This window comes from Canis lupus, chromosome 5 (assembly GCF_003254725.2).
Source record: "Canis lupus dingo isolate Sandy chromosome 5, ASM325472v2, whole genome shotgun sequence".
Lineage (NCBI taxonomy): Eukaryota > Metazoa > Chordata > Mammalia > Carnivora > Canidae > Canis > Canis lupus.
In genome coordinates, this window is record NC_064247.1 from 40,902,963 (window position 1) to 40,915,487 (window position 12,525).

At 55.9% G+C, this 12,525-nt stretch overlaps 1 protein-coding gene across 3 annotated transcripts; it reads right to left on the reverse strand.

Annotated features, from left to right (window-relative positions):
* Positions 1-5,357: 5,357 nt before the first annotated feature.
* Positions 5,358-11,809, reverse strand: RNF112 (ring finger protein 112). Of its 3 annotated transcripts, XM_049110248.1 has the most exons (15): positions 11,616-11,809; positions 11,030-11,254; positions 10,814-10,854; positions 9,879-10,164; positions 9,452-9,658; positions 9,209-9,334; positions 8,875-8,979; positions 8,377-8,427; positions 8,013-8,069; positions 7,857-7,931; positions 7,598-7,715; positions 7,278-7,444; positions 7,145-7,198; positions 6,962-7,036; positions 5,358-6,886 (listed from the first exon to the last, which is right to left on the reverse strand). In XM_049110248.1, exons 2-15 carry the CDS (start codon positions 11,081-11,083, stop codon positions 6,416-6,418), a joined length of 1,887 nt encoding a protein of 628 aa, XP_048966205.1. In that variant the 5' UTR covers positions 11,084-11,254; positions 11,616-11,809; the 3' UTR covers positions 5,358-6,415. The 3 variants fall into 3 exon arrangements, with proteins under 3 accessions (XP_048966205.1, XP_048966206.1, XP_025283993.1); XM_049110249.1 differs by lacking the exon at positions 11,616-11,809 and having other exon boundaries at positions 7,278-7,438; positions 11,030-11,540; XM_025428208.3 differs by lacking the exon at positions 11,616-11,809 and having other exon boundaries at positions 11,030-11,530.
* Between the last annotated feature and the right edge of the window lie 716 nt (positions 11,810-12,525).

The following is a 12,525-nucleotide window of genomic DNA, read 5'->3' on the forward strand; positions in this document are numbered from 1 at the left end:
TTGGTTAAGTTGGTCCTTAAGACTTAGAACAACTATCTCCATGGACACTGCAAATGATCTGTACTATTCCAAGGGTCCCTCACAAGAAGATTTTGCTACTAGATTATGGCCATGTCTTGGATCTGGGAAATATTGTTTAGGATGACAGAAAAATGACTAAAGGACCTAAATTATCATGTAAGTGTAAGTTTACTCATGCAATTGATGGTAACTCAGGACAAATGTATTGGCCTTATGAGAAAAACTCTTAAAATGTTAGATTATCAGTCTCTGGAGTTATGCTGTTCCTTACACTAAGAGGGATTAAGACTTTATGAGCAGCTACAAAATAATACTCAAATAGTTAATTCTGTGAGAGGGTAAACAATAAAATCAACACATAGTTTGTAAAATCAATGTATGCTGGAGGAGAATTTTTACACAATGCTTATCAACAGGATTTGAGACACAAAACCCACTCCCACAAATGGCATCTTGGCATATAGAGCATTTGAATCTGAAGGAATTTGAGAAATGAGAGGTTCAGGAAGGGCTTTCTGACCTTCTCCCTGAAATAGGTCATGAAACTCTCATGTGAGAGGTGCCCTCCTTATACCCAGAGGAAAGGAACAACCTTATCTCTGAAGATGAAAGGGGGGGAGGAATCAGAATGAACAGGCCTTGCTTAGTTTCCCCTTCTATCACACTTTTCCACAACTTTCCACTCGTCATCAAACCTGGCATAAAAACACTCAGGCATAACCACTTCCTCAGGTCTTCATTTCCTTGTGAAGACTCTCATGCTACACAAAACTTATATTAAATAAATTTTTATGCCTTTTCTTATTAATCTGTTTTTTTGCTATAAGTGCCCTAGCCAAGAATTTAAAAGGGTATGTTTAAAAAAGAATTCAACTGAGTAAATTTTTAAGATCTTATTGGGTTTATTCAATGATTCATAAATTGAGCAGCATCCAATCTAGCAGATAAAAAGGAGTCCAAGGAGCTGTATGCAACACATGACATTTATAGGCAGAAGGGAGCAGGAACAAGGGTGTTATACAGGCAGAAAAGCAGGTTGCTTATTGCAAGGTCCTTTTCTTCTAGGGGATTGCCAAGGGTCTATCAGCCAGATGGCCTAACTAGTACTGATCAAGTAATTCCTGATCAGTTTGAAGTTCAATTTCTGGAAAAGCTGAAACTCTAATTAAGTCTCAGCTTGGATATGGACTTAGCATAAGCAACTCCATTTTGCACCTGTTGTCTTGTTTTTAATGCTTTTTTATTTTATTTTGTTTTTAGAGAGATGAAGAGAGAGAGCATGTATGAGCAGGGGGCAGGGCGCAGACAGAAGGAGAGAGAGAATCTTAAGCAGACTTCAAGTTCACAGTGGAGCCCAATGCAGGGCTCAATCTCATGACCCTGAGATCATGACCTAAGCCAATATCAAGAGTCAGAAGCTTAATCAACTGAGCCACCCAGGTGACCCTGCTGTCTTGTTTTTAACAAGTAAAAGGAAAGGATATTTTTTCCTCCTTTACATAATCAAGAATTTGCTTTAAATAAATGTCTATTGTTGGTATACATATTTGAAGATTTTTCCTCAAGTCCATATTGTACTGAACTTTCTAACTCATCCCAAGGTGACTCTGATAGTTACTTTGCCTTTGCATTTTACCATAGAAGTGCTGAATATTTCAATGGCTGCAAAATGCTGACAGAAAGGTAGAAAGAGCAACAGAAATTGTTAGAAATTATAGTGTTATGTTAAAATAGTGACAAGAGGGAAAAATTGCAAGGGTAAATAGAAATAAGATTGAATTTCCTTTCTAAAAGGAAAAAGGTCTTTTCTCCCCCTCCTTTTCTTAGAACATTCCTAGAGAAAACTTGCATTTGTAAAGAATCCCTCTGTCTTTTTGATATGCATGCAAACTTATTAAAGGCTAAATAAGCTTCTTGGCAGAATTAAAACCCAGGAAAATTTTTTAGCAGCGCGTGGGAGCCATGTATTTTCAATGTCAACATCAAGATAGTGCCCCATCTCCCTGTCACTGTGGGAATCCAGACGAGGCACCTCTAGTACCTTCTCCTCATGGAGGTATGAGAATTCTCCTTTTTCCTTCAGAAAGAGGCCGTTAATGAGCACAGATGGCCACCTCAGTGATCAGGTCAATGCAGAGTAAACTTTGAAAGTACATACAGCGAATGGGACGGTTAGGTCCTTGCACCTGAAAAGTGCTCATACCTGAGAACAGCGTTGTATCTGCTTGGCTACATGAAAGTGGTGGGATTTCTTTTCTGTCTTAATAATTTTATTTAATAATTTTACTTAAAGTAGCAGATAACTTGTGACACAGCCCAGTAGGGGTTAATACTCGGTAATACAACTATTCCTTTTTCGGCATTCATAGGGAGAGTTTCCTAGGTGGGCAGATTTTTATTTTTATTTTTAAGATTTTACTTATTTATTCATGAGAGACATAGAGAGAGAGTCAGAGACATAGGCAGGGGGAGAAGCAGGCTCCTCACTGGGAGCCCAATACGGGACTCGATCACAGGACCAGGATTACAACCTGGGCCACAGGCAGACGCTCAACCACTGAGCCATCCAGGCATCCTCAGATTTTTATTTTTAAAAATGTTTTCCTCAACAGGGCAAGAATCTGCCTTCCATGTTACTGTGGGGGACTGTTTTACCAAATGTTTTTTTGTGACATAAAATGGATCCAGCAGTATGTTTCCATACTGCCCACCACCTAGCCAGTGATGTTTCCAGTTTTCACGTCCATCTCAAGGAGCAAATTTTTGTGTTAGAGTAGGATAGATTATGATGTAGTGATAAGTAAACCTAAATATCTCATTGACTTAATGCAATTTTAAAAAAGATTTTATTTATTTGAGAGTGAGCAATTGAACAAGCAGGAGTGGGGGAGGGGCAGAGAGAGAGGGAGAAGCAAACTCCCTGCTGAGCAGGGAGCCCAATGCAAGGGCTCTATCCCAGGACCCCGGGATCATGATCTGAGCTGAAAGCAAATGTTTGGCTGACTGAGCCACCTGGGGGGGCCCTGCAAGTTAAGTTTCTTCCTTGCTCAGGGTATTGGTTTAGTGGAGGTCAGGGGAGTTAAGGGGGCTCTGCTCCATGCAGTCAAGAGGCTGTTGTTACAACAGACTTAGGTAGCTTACAAACAACAAATATTTATTTCTCACTGTTCTGGAGATTCAGAAGTTCAACATCATGATGGCGGCAGATTTGATGTGGTGCCTGGTGAGAGTCTCCTTCCTGCTTCATAGATGGCTGTATACTCACATGGTGCCAAGGGACCAGCGATCTCTCTGGGACTCTTTTATAAGAGCACTGATCCCCTTCCTGAGGACTCCACCCTTATGACTGATCATCTCCCAAATGTCCCACCTCCTAGCACCATCACATGGTGGATTAGGATTGTAACATATGAATAAGGTGGGGGGTGGGGTACAGGCTACAACAGGACCTAGGAATGCAGGTTCTTTCACATGGTACTCTCCAACAGGACCACTGGTCTCAGAAGCAAGAACTGCAAGCCGAATTGCCAGATCTCTAACCCAGAAACTTGTCACCTGAGAATCTTGGAGTCTGTGACCTTCGACAAGTCATAGAAGAGAAATCAGCCACAGGCTTCAGCCCCTGCTAGAACCTTGAGGACAGAGTCATGTGGGCTCTTGTGAATTCCAGAACTGATGTTGGAAGCCCAGGAAGATCCTTAATTGGGTTTGGGACCCAGCAGCCCAGTCGTGGAGTCTGGAGAGACTTGTGGGATGAGGGCTCACCTAAGCAAGGAATCTGACATCAGAAACCTTAGGTTCAAGGCTTGGCTTACATCTGACTAGTCATGTCGCTGAGTGTCCATAGAAATGGGTACCCTACAGGAACACCTGGGTGGCTCAGTTGGTTAAGCGGCTGCCTTCAGCTCATGTCATGGTCCCAGCGTCCTGGGATCGAGTCCCGCATCGGGCTCCCTGCTCAGCAAGGAGTCCACCTCTCCCTCTCCCTCTGCCCTTCCCCCTGATCACGTTCTCTTGTGCTCGCTCTCTCTCAAGTAAATAAATAAAATCTTAAAAGAAAAAAAAAAAAGGAAATTGGTACCCTACAGGCTGCATGAGATGGTTTCAAGACTTTAAGGAAGGTGATACTTGAGAAGATGCTTTGAAAGTACAAAGCACAAGACAAATACTACTTAATATGACTCATCCTGCTTCTGCAGAGCACATCCTCCACTTGGCCAACAGCTCAATTGCATTCAAAGATCAGGGTGGAGTAGCTCACTGCAGTTCCTTCCAGCACTGTAAGGTGGGATTCTAGCTAGACAAAATCCTCCCTCAGGGACTCCTTGGAGGCCCCCTCCAAGGTTCTAAGGCTGCCAGTCCCAAAATCTGGGAGGTTTTGTAGCTCATGGATCCACCACGTGATGATGGAAGGACCCAAAAAATGCTTCCAGGAAGCTTTTCTCGGCAAACACGGGACAAAGTCTGGACCCTATGCCCCACCTCTGGCCCAGCTCCAAAAGTTAGAATCCTCCTTAGCCCTCTGTCTTCACCCCACCTGTCCTCAGCCCTGACTTTGGGATTTCTCTGCATCATTATTTTATCCCTTACTTGCTAACTGAAGCTCCTACTGTGGGGCCATGTGTCCCAGACTATGGCCTTCAGCCTCAGTACCCCAACACTGGACGAGAGGGGGAGAAACCACCAAAGAGAAGCATCTTGGTTTCAGCACATCTGACCTTAAAAAAAAAATTGTCTTCTAATGTCTGTGGGGGAACACCAGCTGGGGTGATCAGGAGTCTGGAGCATCCCTGCTTCTGCCATAGGCCAGCTGGGGAGCATTAGCTGAGATTTCCCCTCTCTGGGTTTGCATCTATAAAAGGCAGGTCTGGACACAGTGGCCACTGCTGTAATTCTGAGATAGGGAGCTGAGGGGCAGGAGAAGCAGCAGGTGAATGTCCAGCTGGCTGACTCCCATGGGGATGGGCCTGGGCTCCTCCTTCCTCCGAGGCTTTAGCAAGGACTCCCCATCTATGCCTCCACTCTCTCCTTCTGCCAGGACAGACACCTGGTGACAATCTGTTCGCAGGGTCATCCATCTGAGGCAGGAGAGACTAGGGGAGCAGGACCCCAAGCCCTAGTGGAAGGTGGCTGTGCCTTTGGCCATTAGCCTGAGCCCTCCTGCAACCCCTACGTGGGACTTGGACTCTCAGCTCCCAGATCCCTTGAATATCAGCCTCCCTCTTCTTGTCCACAGGTCACCACGATGGAGTGCTTGGTTCACCTCCCCCACCCCTCTGCTCCAAAGCCCTCTGGGAGTTGAATTCAAGTACTATTTGAATAATTTACTGGGAAGCTGACACTCAAGCACACATATTTTATTTTCATAGAATGCACCCATGAATACTTTACAGTGTAATAGCCTAGAAGTCTTCCAGCAGGATTTTCCTGTCCCACGGAAGGGCGCTGGGCCCTCTGGGCTCCTTGGGGTCGGGAGGGGCGCTGCACCCAGGTCTCAGGCAGACACATGTTCAGGAAAGAGGGCGTGTTCGTGTTCGGGATGGAAGGTGTCCCTTGTGGGACTTTCACCGACTTACAAGCGCCATCTGGTTTAGCTCAGAGTGCAATTACTGGTGATTTCTTTGGCATCTAACCCATTGCTGGGACAGCATTCCAGAAACAACGTGGGCACTCTGCTGTCTGAGCAGGCTCGACAAAGAACACAACTGTGAGGGAACATCTACAGAGGCCCCATCCAAAGTGTACACATGGAGTCCTGGGGCTGCAGAGGGTGGGGGAGGCCACCATTATCCTCCTGGGGCAGCTTTGGGGAGAGTCATTAGAGCAGGCGGCTCCCCTCTGGGGTTCAGGCCACTGTCCACCATACCTGGACTCTTTGGTTTTGCCTGGCGGCTCCTCCTTCCCTCTCTCCCCCCAGCCCCTCATTTGTGCTCCCTGACTCTGAGCACCGAGGTCACTCAACCTGGGACTTCTCCCATCTGTGAAGGGACAGATCCTCTCTACCCACGGGAGACTTCCAGAATGGTGCCTGCTCAGCCTTCCTACAATCCAGGGTCATCAGGGGAAATAAGCCAGGGTGGGGAGGGTGGAGACTCGCTGTTGGTGGGAGACTCCGGGGTCAGGCTGATCTGGGGACCATGGCAGGTTAGCAGTGGTGTGCAACCAGAAACAGGCCCTACACTCTATCCACTGCCCCCAGACGCTGCCTCCTGGACCGGGCGGCCCCCCTCCATCCAGGAGCCACCTGGATAGTCCAGCCCAGCCAGCCACCCAGACACCGGCGTTCAACCAGGGCAGTGGGGCGCTCCACACCACCCCCAAGCCCTCCCCTCCCACACCTCCTTCCCTCCCACCTGGCATCTCTCCTCCCTTCGGTCTGGTCTCCTGGGCGCCGTTACTCCTCCTGCAGCAGGGGCTCCCGGTCCCCCTCCTGCACCCTGTCGTCCTCCTCCTTCTCCATGCAGCCCACGGTGGCCGCCAGCCCAGCGCCCACGCCGCCCCCGACCACGGCGGCCCCCGTGGCCCCCACCGCGGCCCCCGCCGCCACCATCCCGGCCTCGGCGGCCAGCGCGGCCGCTGCCATGCCCGCGCCCACCACGCCGCCCGCCAGGCCCATGAGCCCCGCGCCCACGGCGCCGCCCACGGCAGCCAGGTGGCCGCAGAAGCGCATGGTGTAGGAGTCCATGAAGACCTTGGCCTCGGCCTGCAGCTCGGCCTCCAGCGCCTCCAGGGTCTGCTCCCTGCCCTGGCACAGCAGGGCCGCCCCGTGGCGGGCCAGGATGGCGTCCTTCTGCGTGGACAGCAGGTTGCGCATGGTGTCGGGCAGCACCCGGAGCGCAGAGAAGATGCGCTTGGTGGCCACGTCCTGCGGCGGGAGAACGCGCGGCGCTCAGCGCCCGCCCAGCCCGCAGCCCCCGCCCTACCCCGCCGGCGCCCTCACCTGCTGCCGCACGTACTCCTCGAACTCCTTCTTGGCGGCCTCCACCGTCCTCAGGTCGTGCAGCTGGGCGGCCATCTGTCCACGGCAAAGCCAGGCTGCCTCCCTCCGCCCGCCCCCGCCCTCGTGGGCCACCCAGGGCCCACGCACCCGGCCCCCCAGGCCCTCCACGGGCGCCCCCTGTACCTCATCCGCGGAGGCGAACCCAGGCCCCGTCCTCCCCATCCAGCCCGACAGGTTCTGCGGAGACAGCAGGGGAGGGGTCAGGGTGGGGGGCGCCGGGGGTGGGGAGGGATGGGGGTGCAGGTGGGGGGCGCACCTTGATTTCCTGAGCTAACTGCTGCCCCGTGAGCAGGCGTCTGTCCCCCCTGGCCACGGGGCGGCCCTCGCTCCAGTACCCCTGGCAGCGGCTCTTGGCGTGCTGGGGGGCGGCGCTCAGCACATCGGCCACGTAGGCGGAGAGGTGCCCCAAATCGTCATCTGTGTCTGAGGAAGAGATTCCTCATGCTGAGGAGACCGGGGGCTGAGCAGGATCGGGCTTTGGGAGGAGAAAGGGTGTCAGAGGCAGGGCGCAGCTCGCTAGGGCAGGGGGGGCCGAGGAGGGCAAGCTGTGGAGGCCTTGCTCCGGGGGACACTCACCGCCTGGGCTGCCCTGGCCTCTGGTGGCCCACTGCCGCGCCGGGGTGGGCAGGAGGTAACAGCGGGCTCGCCTCCCTTGGAGCAGCTCCTGAACCTTGGGGTACTTGCCAGAGGATTTCTGGGGGATGGAAGGGGGGACCTCTGAGTTAGGGACCAGACTCCTGTTCCTGGCTCGCCTGCAGGCCCCCTCCCGCCCCCTCTCACCTTCTGCCCAGTTCCCCCCACCTGCCCCTTCTGCCCCTCTGTCTGTACCCCTCACCTGGATCATGTCACCCACGCGGCCCAGCCCTGCCTTGCTGGAGTAGGATGAGTCCCGAACTAAGAGATCCAGGTGCTGGAAGAGAAGGGGTCCTGACACCAGCAGCCGTGGGGGTGTGAAGGTCTGGAGTGACAGGTCCAGAAACGGGTGTCTCACCTGGATTGGCACCATCCCATAATGCCTGCCCATCACCTCGGCCACATGGACGAACATCTGGGGATGAGGCACCAAGGGTCATGGCTGGGTCACTCCAAGGACTCTGGCTCTCTCCCTTCTGGGCTGGCTAGGGGGGCCCCCTTCCTGCCCCTCCCTACCCTCCCCACCCTCCCCATCCCCCACACTCCCAGCTCTAGGACTCCCCTGCCTCCCCCAACCAGGCCCTCAAACCCACCAGCCCAGCTCCAGGTCATGAACTCCTAGGCCAGAACCAGAAGGCACCCAATTAGGGCTGGTCCAGTCCCTTGGCCTTATGGTCACGGCAGGGATAAGGTGGCACCCCAAGACCAAATTTTCTCCTCACCTCCAGATATTCCAGGTCTGTATCCTTCAGCTCCGGGGAGGTATTGAGGATCTGGAACCAAGGAGAACAAGATGGAAGAGGGTCTGCAAAGGCAAAGAGATACTGGGAAGACCCCGGTGAGGAAGGAGCTCACAGGCTGACTGTGGAGCTGGGACCTGGGAGACACCTGCCTGGGGGCCTCCGCAGCCTGCAGGGCCTGGGCTGCCCATGAGGGACAGCAGGCAGCCCGGGAGTGGGCCTGCTGACCTTCAGCTGCTCCTGGGGACCTTAGACTTCCCTTTGGAACAAACTGTGTTCCCACCTTCACTGACTGGGGGCATCCCTCCCCTGCAGGGGCAACCCCAGAACCTGTGGGGACCCCAGACACACAAGTCTGTGAGATCAGGGTCACCGTCCCAAGCACTCCCAGGGCCAGCCCAGACTGACATGTGCCCTTCTGGAGAAAGCTAAGCTGGAGCGGGGCCCATGGGGTGGGGCACCAGGTCACAGCGCCCTCACCTGGTAGGAGCTCAGCATCGTGGTGAGGGCACAGAGCTTAGTCCGCGTTTCTCTGCTCAGCTCAGGGCTCATGGCATCCCCTGTGTCCACCAGGAACACGGCCACCTGTATGGGGGGAGGGGCAGGAGGGAGATGAACCACGGGGTCAGGCCTGCCTCACTCCTCCACGTGCTCCCCCCAGCCCTGCCTTTGCCCACCCCCGTCTTCCAGTCCTGCCCCCAAAGCTTTCTTTCTCCATTCCCTTCCCCTTCATCTCTGCTCTCTGCATGTCCCAGCCTCTCCACCCCCCACCCCTGCCGCAATCTTCACCTCCTCTGCCTTTTATGTCCCTCACCTTCCTCCCCTCCTTCCCCAGCAGGAAAGGGTGGCTCCACATCCATATGCCCCTGGTAAGGCTATTGGCACCCCACCTGAACCCCTGCAGGGACCCTCCTCTCGGCCAGCCGCCCTCCCCTGACTCCTGCAAGGCAGAAAAGAGAGCATCAGTTGGTCCATCCGGCCCCCATTCCCCTCCCAAAGCCAGGCTGAGGCCCCTGACCTGCCCCTCCCCAGCCCCCTGCCCCAGCCCTGCCCTCACCAGGCTTGGCAGGCCCCGGAGCAAGTGGTTGAGAAGGAAGGTCTTCCCTGAGTGCTGCTCCCCCAGGACAGCAAGGAGGCAGACAGGGGTGTCCCTGGCCAGGGGGTGCTTCAGGCAGCGGTTGATGGCTCCCATCCTCAAGATGAGGCCTCCAGAGGCATTGATTCGCACCAGCAGCAGTGGCTCTGCTCTCACAGCACAGGTCTCCTGCGTCAGGAGAAAGAAGGTTCCCTGAGCATCCAGGTCATGCAAGTGGGTCCCCAAGTGTGGTGTGCATCTGACACCATCCCATAATAAGACTGTGTTCCCCCAAACTGTGTGCCCCACCCTGACATCCTAGAATAGAGCCAAAGCCACCGGTCCCATCTTGGATCAGACCTGGGTTGCTCCACGCCCCACACCCCACACCGAGGCCTGGTCCCTGGACCTGCAGCACGGCGGGCAGAGGCCTCTGCGGCAGGAGCTTCATCTTCTCCCCCAGACTCCGGAGGCCCCTCTTCTGCTTGCATATCTTCCGGCACTCTGGACAGCAGGGCGGCTCACAGCCCGGGACGCGGTGTGTGCTGAAGCACCGCGTACAGAAGTCATGGCCACAGTCCAGCGAGATGGGTTCCCGCAGCCTTTCCAGGCAGATGGAGCAGGCGGGGAGCTCCCGGGGCACCGCGGGCCGGGACCCCAGGCCCAGCTCCAGCTTGGGGAATGGCGTGTGGGACCTGGGAGGCAGAGCGGGCTGTTGGGAGCAGCATGTGGGGTGCAGGAATACGGGCTAGGAGTGTGGGGGGCAGGGTGCTCCCGGAGAGGGCATGCTCTGCCCATCCCTCACTTGCACCCCAGAGCCTGGGGCCCGGGGGTGGGGGCAGCAGAGCAGTGGTGACAGGGCTCCCGACAGGCAGAAGCTGCCACGCGGCCGCCGTGCATCCGTGGGCAAGCTCCTGCACTGACTGATCTGGGCCCCCGTTTCCGAACGGCCCAGAGGAGAGGCAGCAGCCGTGCTCCCGGGCCGTGTGGGGCGCTCCCTGCCCGGTGCCAGGCGCGAATGCTCATGAAAGCCCTCTCCCACAGCCTTCCACTGCCAGGGCTCCCACAGGGGGCCGGAGCCCCAGGGGTGGTACCTGCACACACACCGTGGGGCCGGGAGGAGAGGGCGGGAGCCTGCCCGTGTGGGGCAGTGGGCTCTGCTTCTCCCAAGATGCCTTCCGCTCTCCCTCCTGGAGCTGGATTTGGTCTCAGGCAGTGCCCACCGGATTCTCCCCGGCCCCCCCCAGCCCGGCACCCAGCTTCGGGCCTCCCCTGGGGCAGCCTGCGGGAGGCTGGTGGCCGCGGCGCCTTGGAGCAGTCCTGCGGGCAGGCCCTGCCACTTACCAACTGTTGCGACTGCTTCCCATGAAGCTCCGTTTTCTCTCCTTGGAGACAAAATTGAGGGGGGGGGATAAAACATTATCTAGAAGAGAATCCAGATTTCTGTCTTCCTCCTGGGTTTCAGTGGCCCCCATCCCCTCTCCGCAGACCCATCCCTCGTCCCCAGATGGCCCCTTCCCCTCCCCGCCCTCCCCCCAAATCTCAGGACCCAAGACTTGCCTGCTTGCCAAGCCGGTGACAAAAGGAGATGATTGACAAGGCGGACCTCGGCATGGGGGGCTGGGAGTGAGGAGAGGTCTGCAGGCAGAGACAGGAGGAGGCCCGAGGCAGGGACACTGGGCTGCAGCAAGGATGGCTTTCCTCCTGGAAGGGCTGGCTGAGCTGTGGCAGGTGGAGGGGGTGGGGGATGGTCTCCCCAGAGGAGCCGACCCAGACTCGTCAGCGCTGGAAAATAGATGTGACAGTCGGGAAAGAGGAGGCTGCCTCTGGACTCACCCCAGGGGGAGGAGACAGGACTGCGGGAACCAGGGCTCCGGAGGAGGGAGGGACCGAGCCAGGCCCAGAATCCCTGGCAGAGGCTGGGATGCAGGCAGCCGAGATGGTGAGTCGCCATGGAGACGGAAGGGAAAGATAAGGACAGGGAGGGGGAGGAGGGATGGAGAGAGAGGAGCCGTATGGGTGCCGGGCAGAGACGGAACCATGGGCAGGCACTGTCCCTACTGGCCCAGCCAGGGTCCTCCCAGGGCCACCGGCACGGTGTGCAGGAGAGGTGTGGGAGACGGAGGACGGCACCGCCGGAGCTGACCTGGAGAGGGGCGGGGAGCCTCCCTCCCTTCCCTGGAGGAACATTCTGCTGCACGCCCGCCGCGAGTGGGGCTCCAGGATGCCAGCATATCGCACGTGGCCCTGCGCATCCCCTCCACCCAGCTTTTCCCAGCCCCCCTGACTTCTCTGACATTGGCTGTGTGTCCCTGGGTCTCTTCCCCTTCCACTGGCTTTCACCCTGCTTCGAGCTTGTGACTGTCACCTCTGGACCTTCTAACCGCTTCTTAACTGGGCTCCTCCCATCTGCTCCCCAGTGCACAGTCAGCATAATCCCCCACCCCACCCCACCCCCCACACCGGCCATGGCTCCCTCCTACCATCAGATCAAAATTCCAAGCCACCTGGCCTGCGTCTGTGGGCCTGAAACTTCCTCTCCAGGCTTGGCCCTCCTTCACCCTTCTCTGCTTTCTGCACCTTGACTCCATGTTCCCCCTGCCTGCAGCGGGGCGCCCCCTCCTTCCTCCTGAGAGACCCTTGCAGGCCCAGCTCAGATGCCATCCCCTTCTGGAGCCTCCTTGCCTCCCCTTCCCTTCCCGACTGGAGGTGATCTTGCCCTCAGGTGGCTCATGGTCAGAACACCTGATTCTGATTGGTTCCGAGAGGCCGAGGCTCTGGAGCCAGACTGCTCCGGGCTTGATTCCCAGCTGCCCTATATGAGCCAGGGCCCCTGGGTGCTTCCCTTTGCTCTTTTGAGCTCTGAGGGGTCAAGTACATTCAGAAAGCCACTTGCCCAAGGGAAGTTCTTCTTAAGCCTTAGGTGCTAGGATGCAGAGGAGTGGGGGGGGGGGGATGGATTCACCTGGAGGGGTCCAGTAGAGGCCTCCGCCCGCAGCAGGCAGGGCTGGATATCACTCACTGCTCAATCTGGTCTTTCCCACCTGGAAACATGA

What these genes read in the sequence shown, in the direction of transcription:
- RNF112 (XM_049110248.1), bottom strand. Translation starts at nt 11,083, where the DNA reads ATGCCGAGGTCCGCCTTGTCAATCATCTCCTTTTGTCACCGGCTTGGC. An exon ending in GGAAGCAGTCGCAACAGTTG is followed by an intron (nt 10,165 to 10,813) that starts GTAAGTGGCAGG and finishes TCTGCCTCCCAG; the next exon opens with GTCCCACACGCCATTCCCCA. An exon ending in CTCTGCCCGCCGTGCTGCAG is followed by an intron (nt 9,659 to 9,878) that starts GTCCAGGGACCA and finishes CTCCTGACGCAG; the next exon opens with GAGACCTGTGCTGTGAGAGC.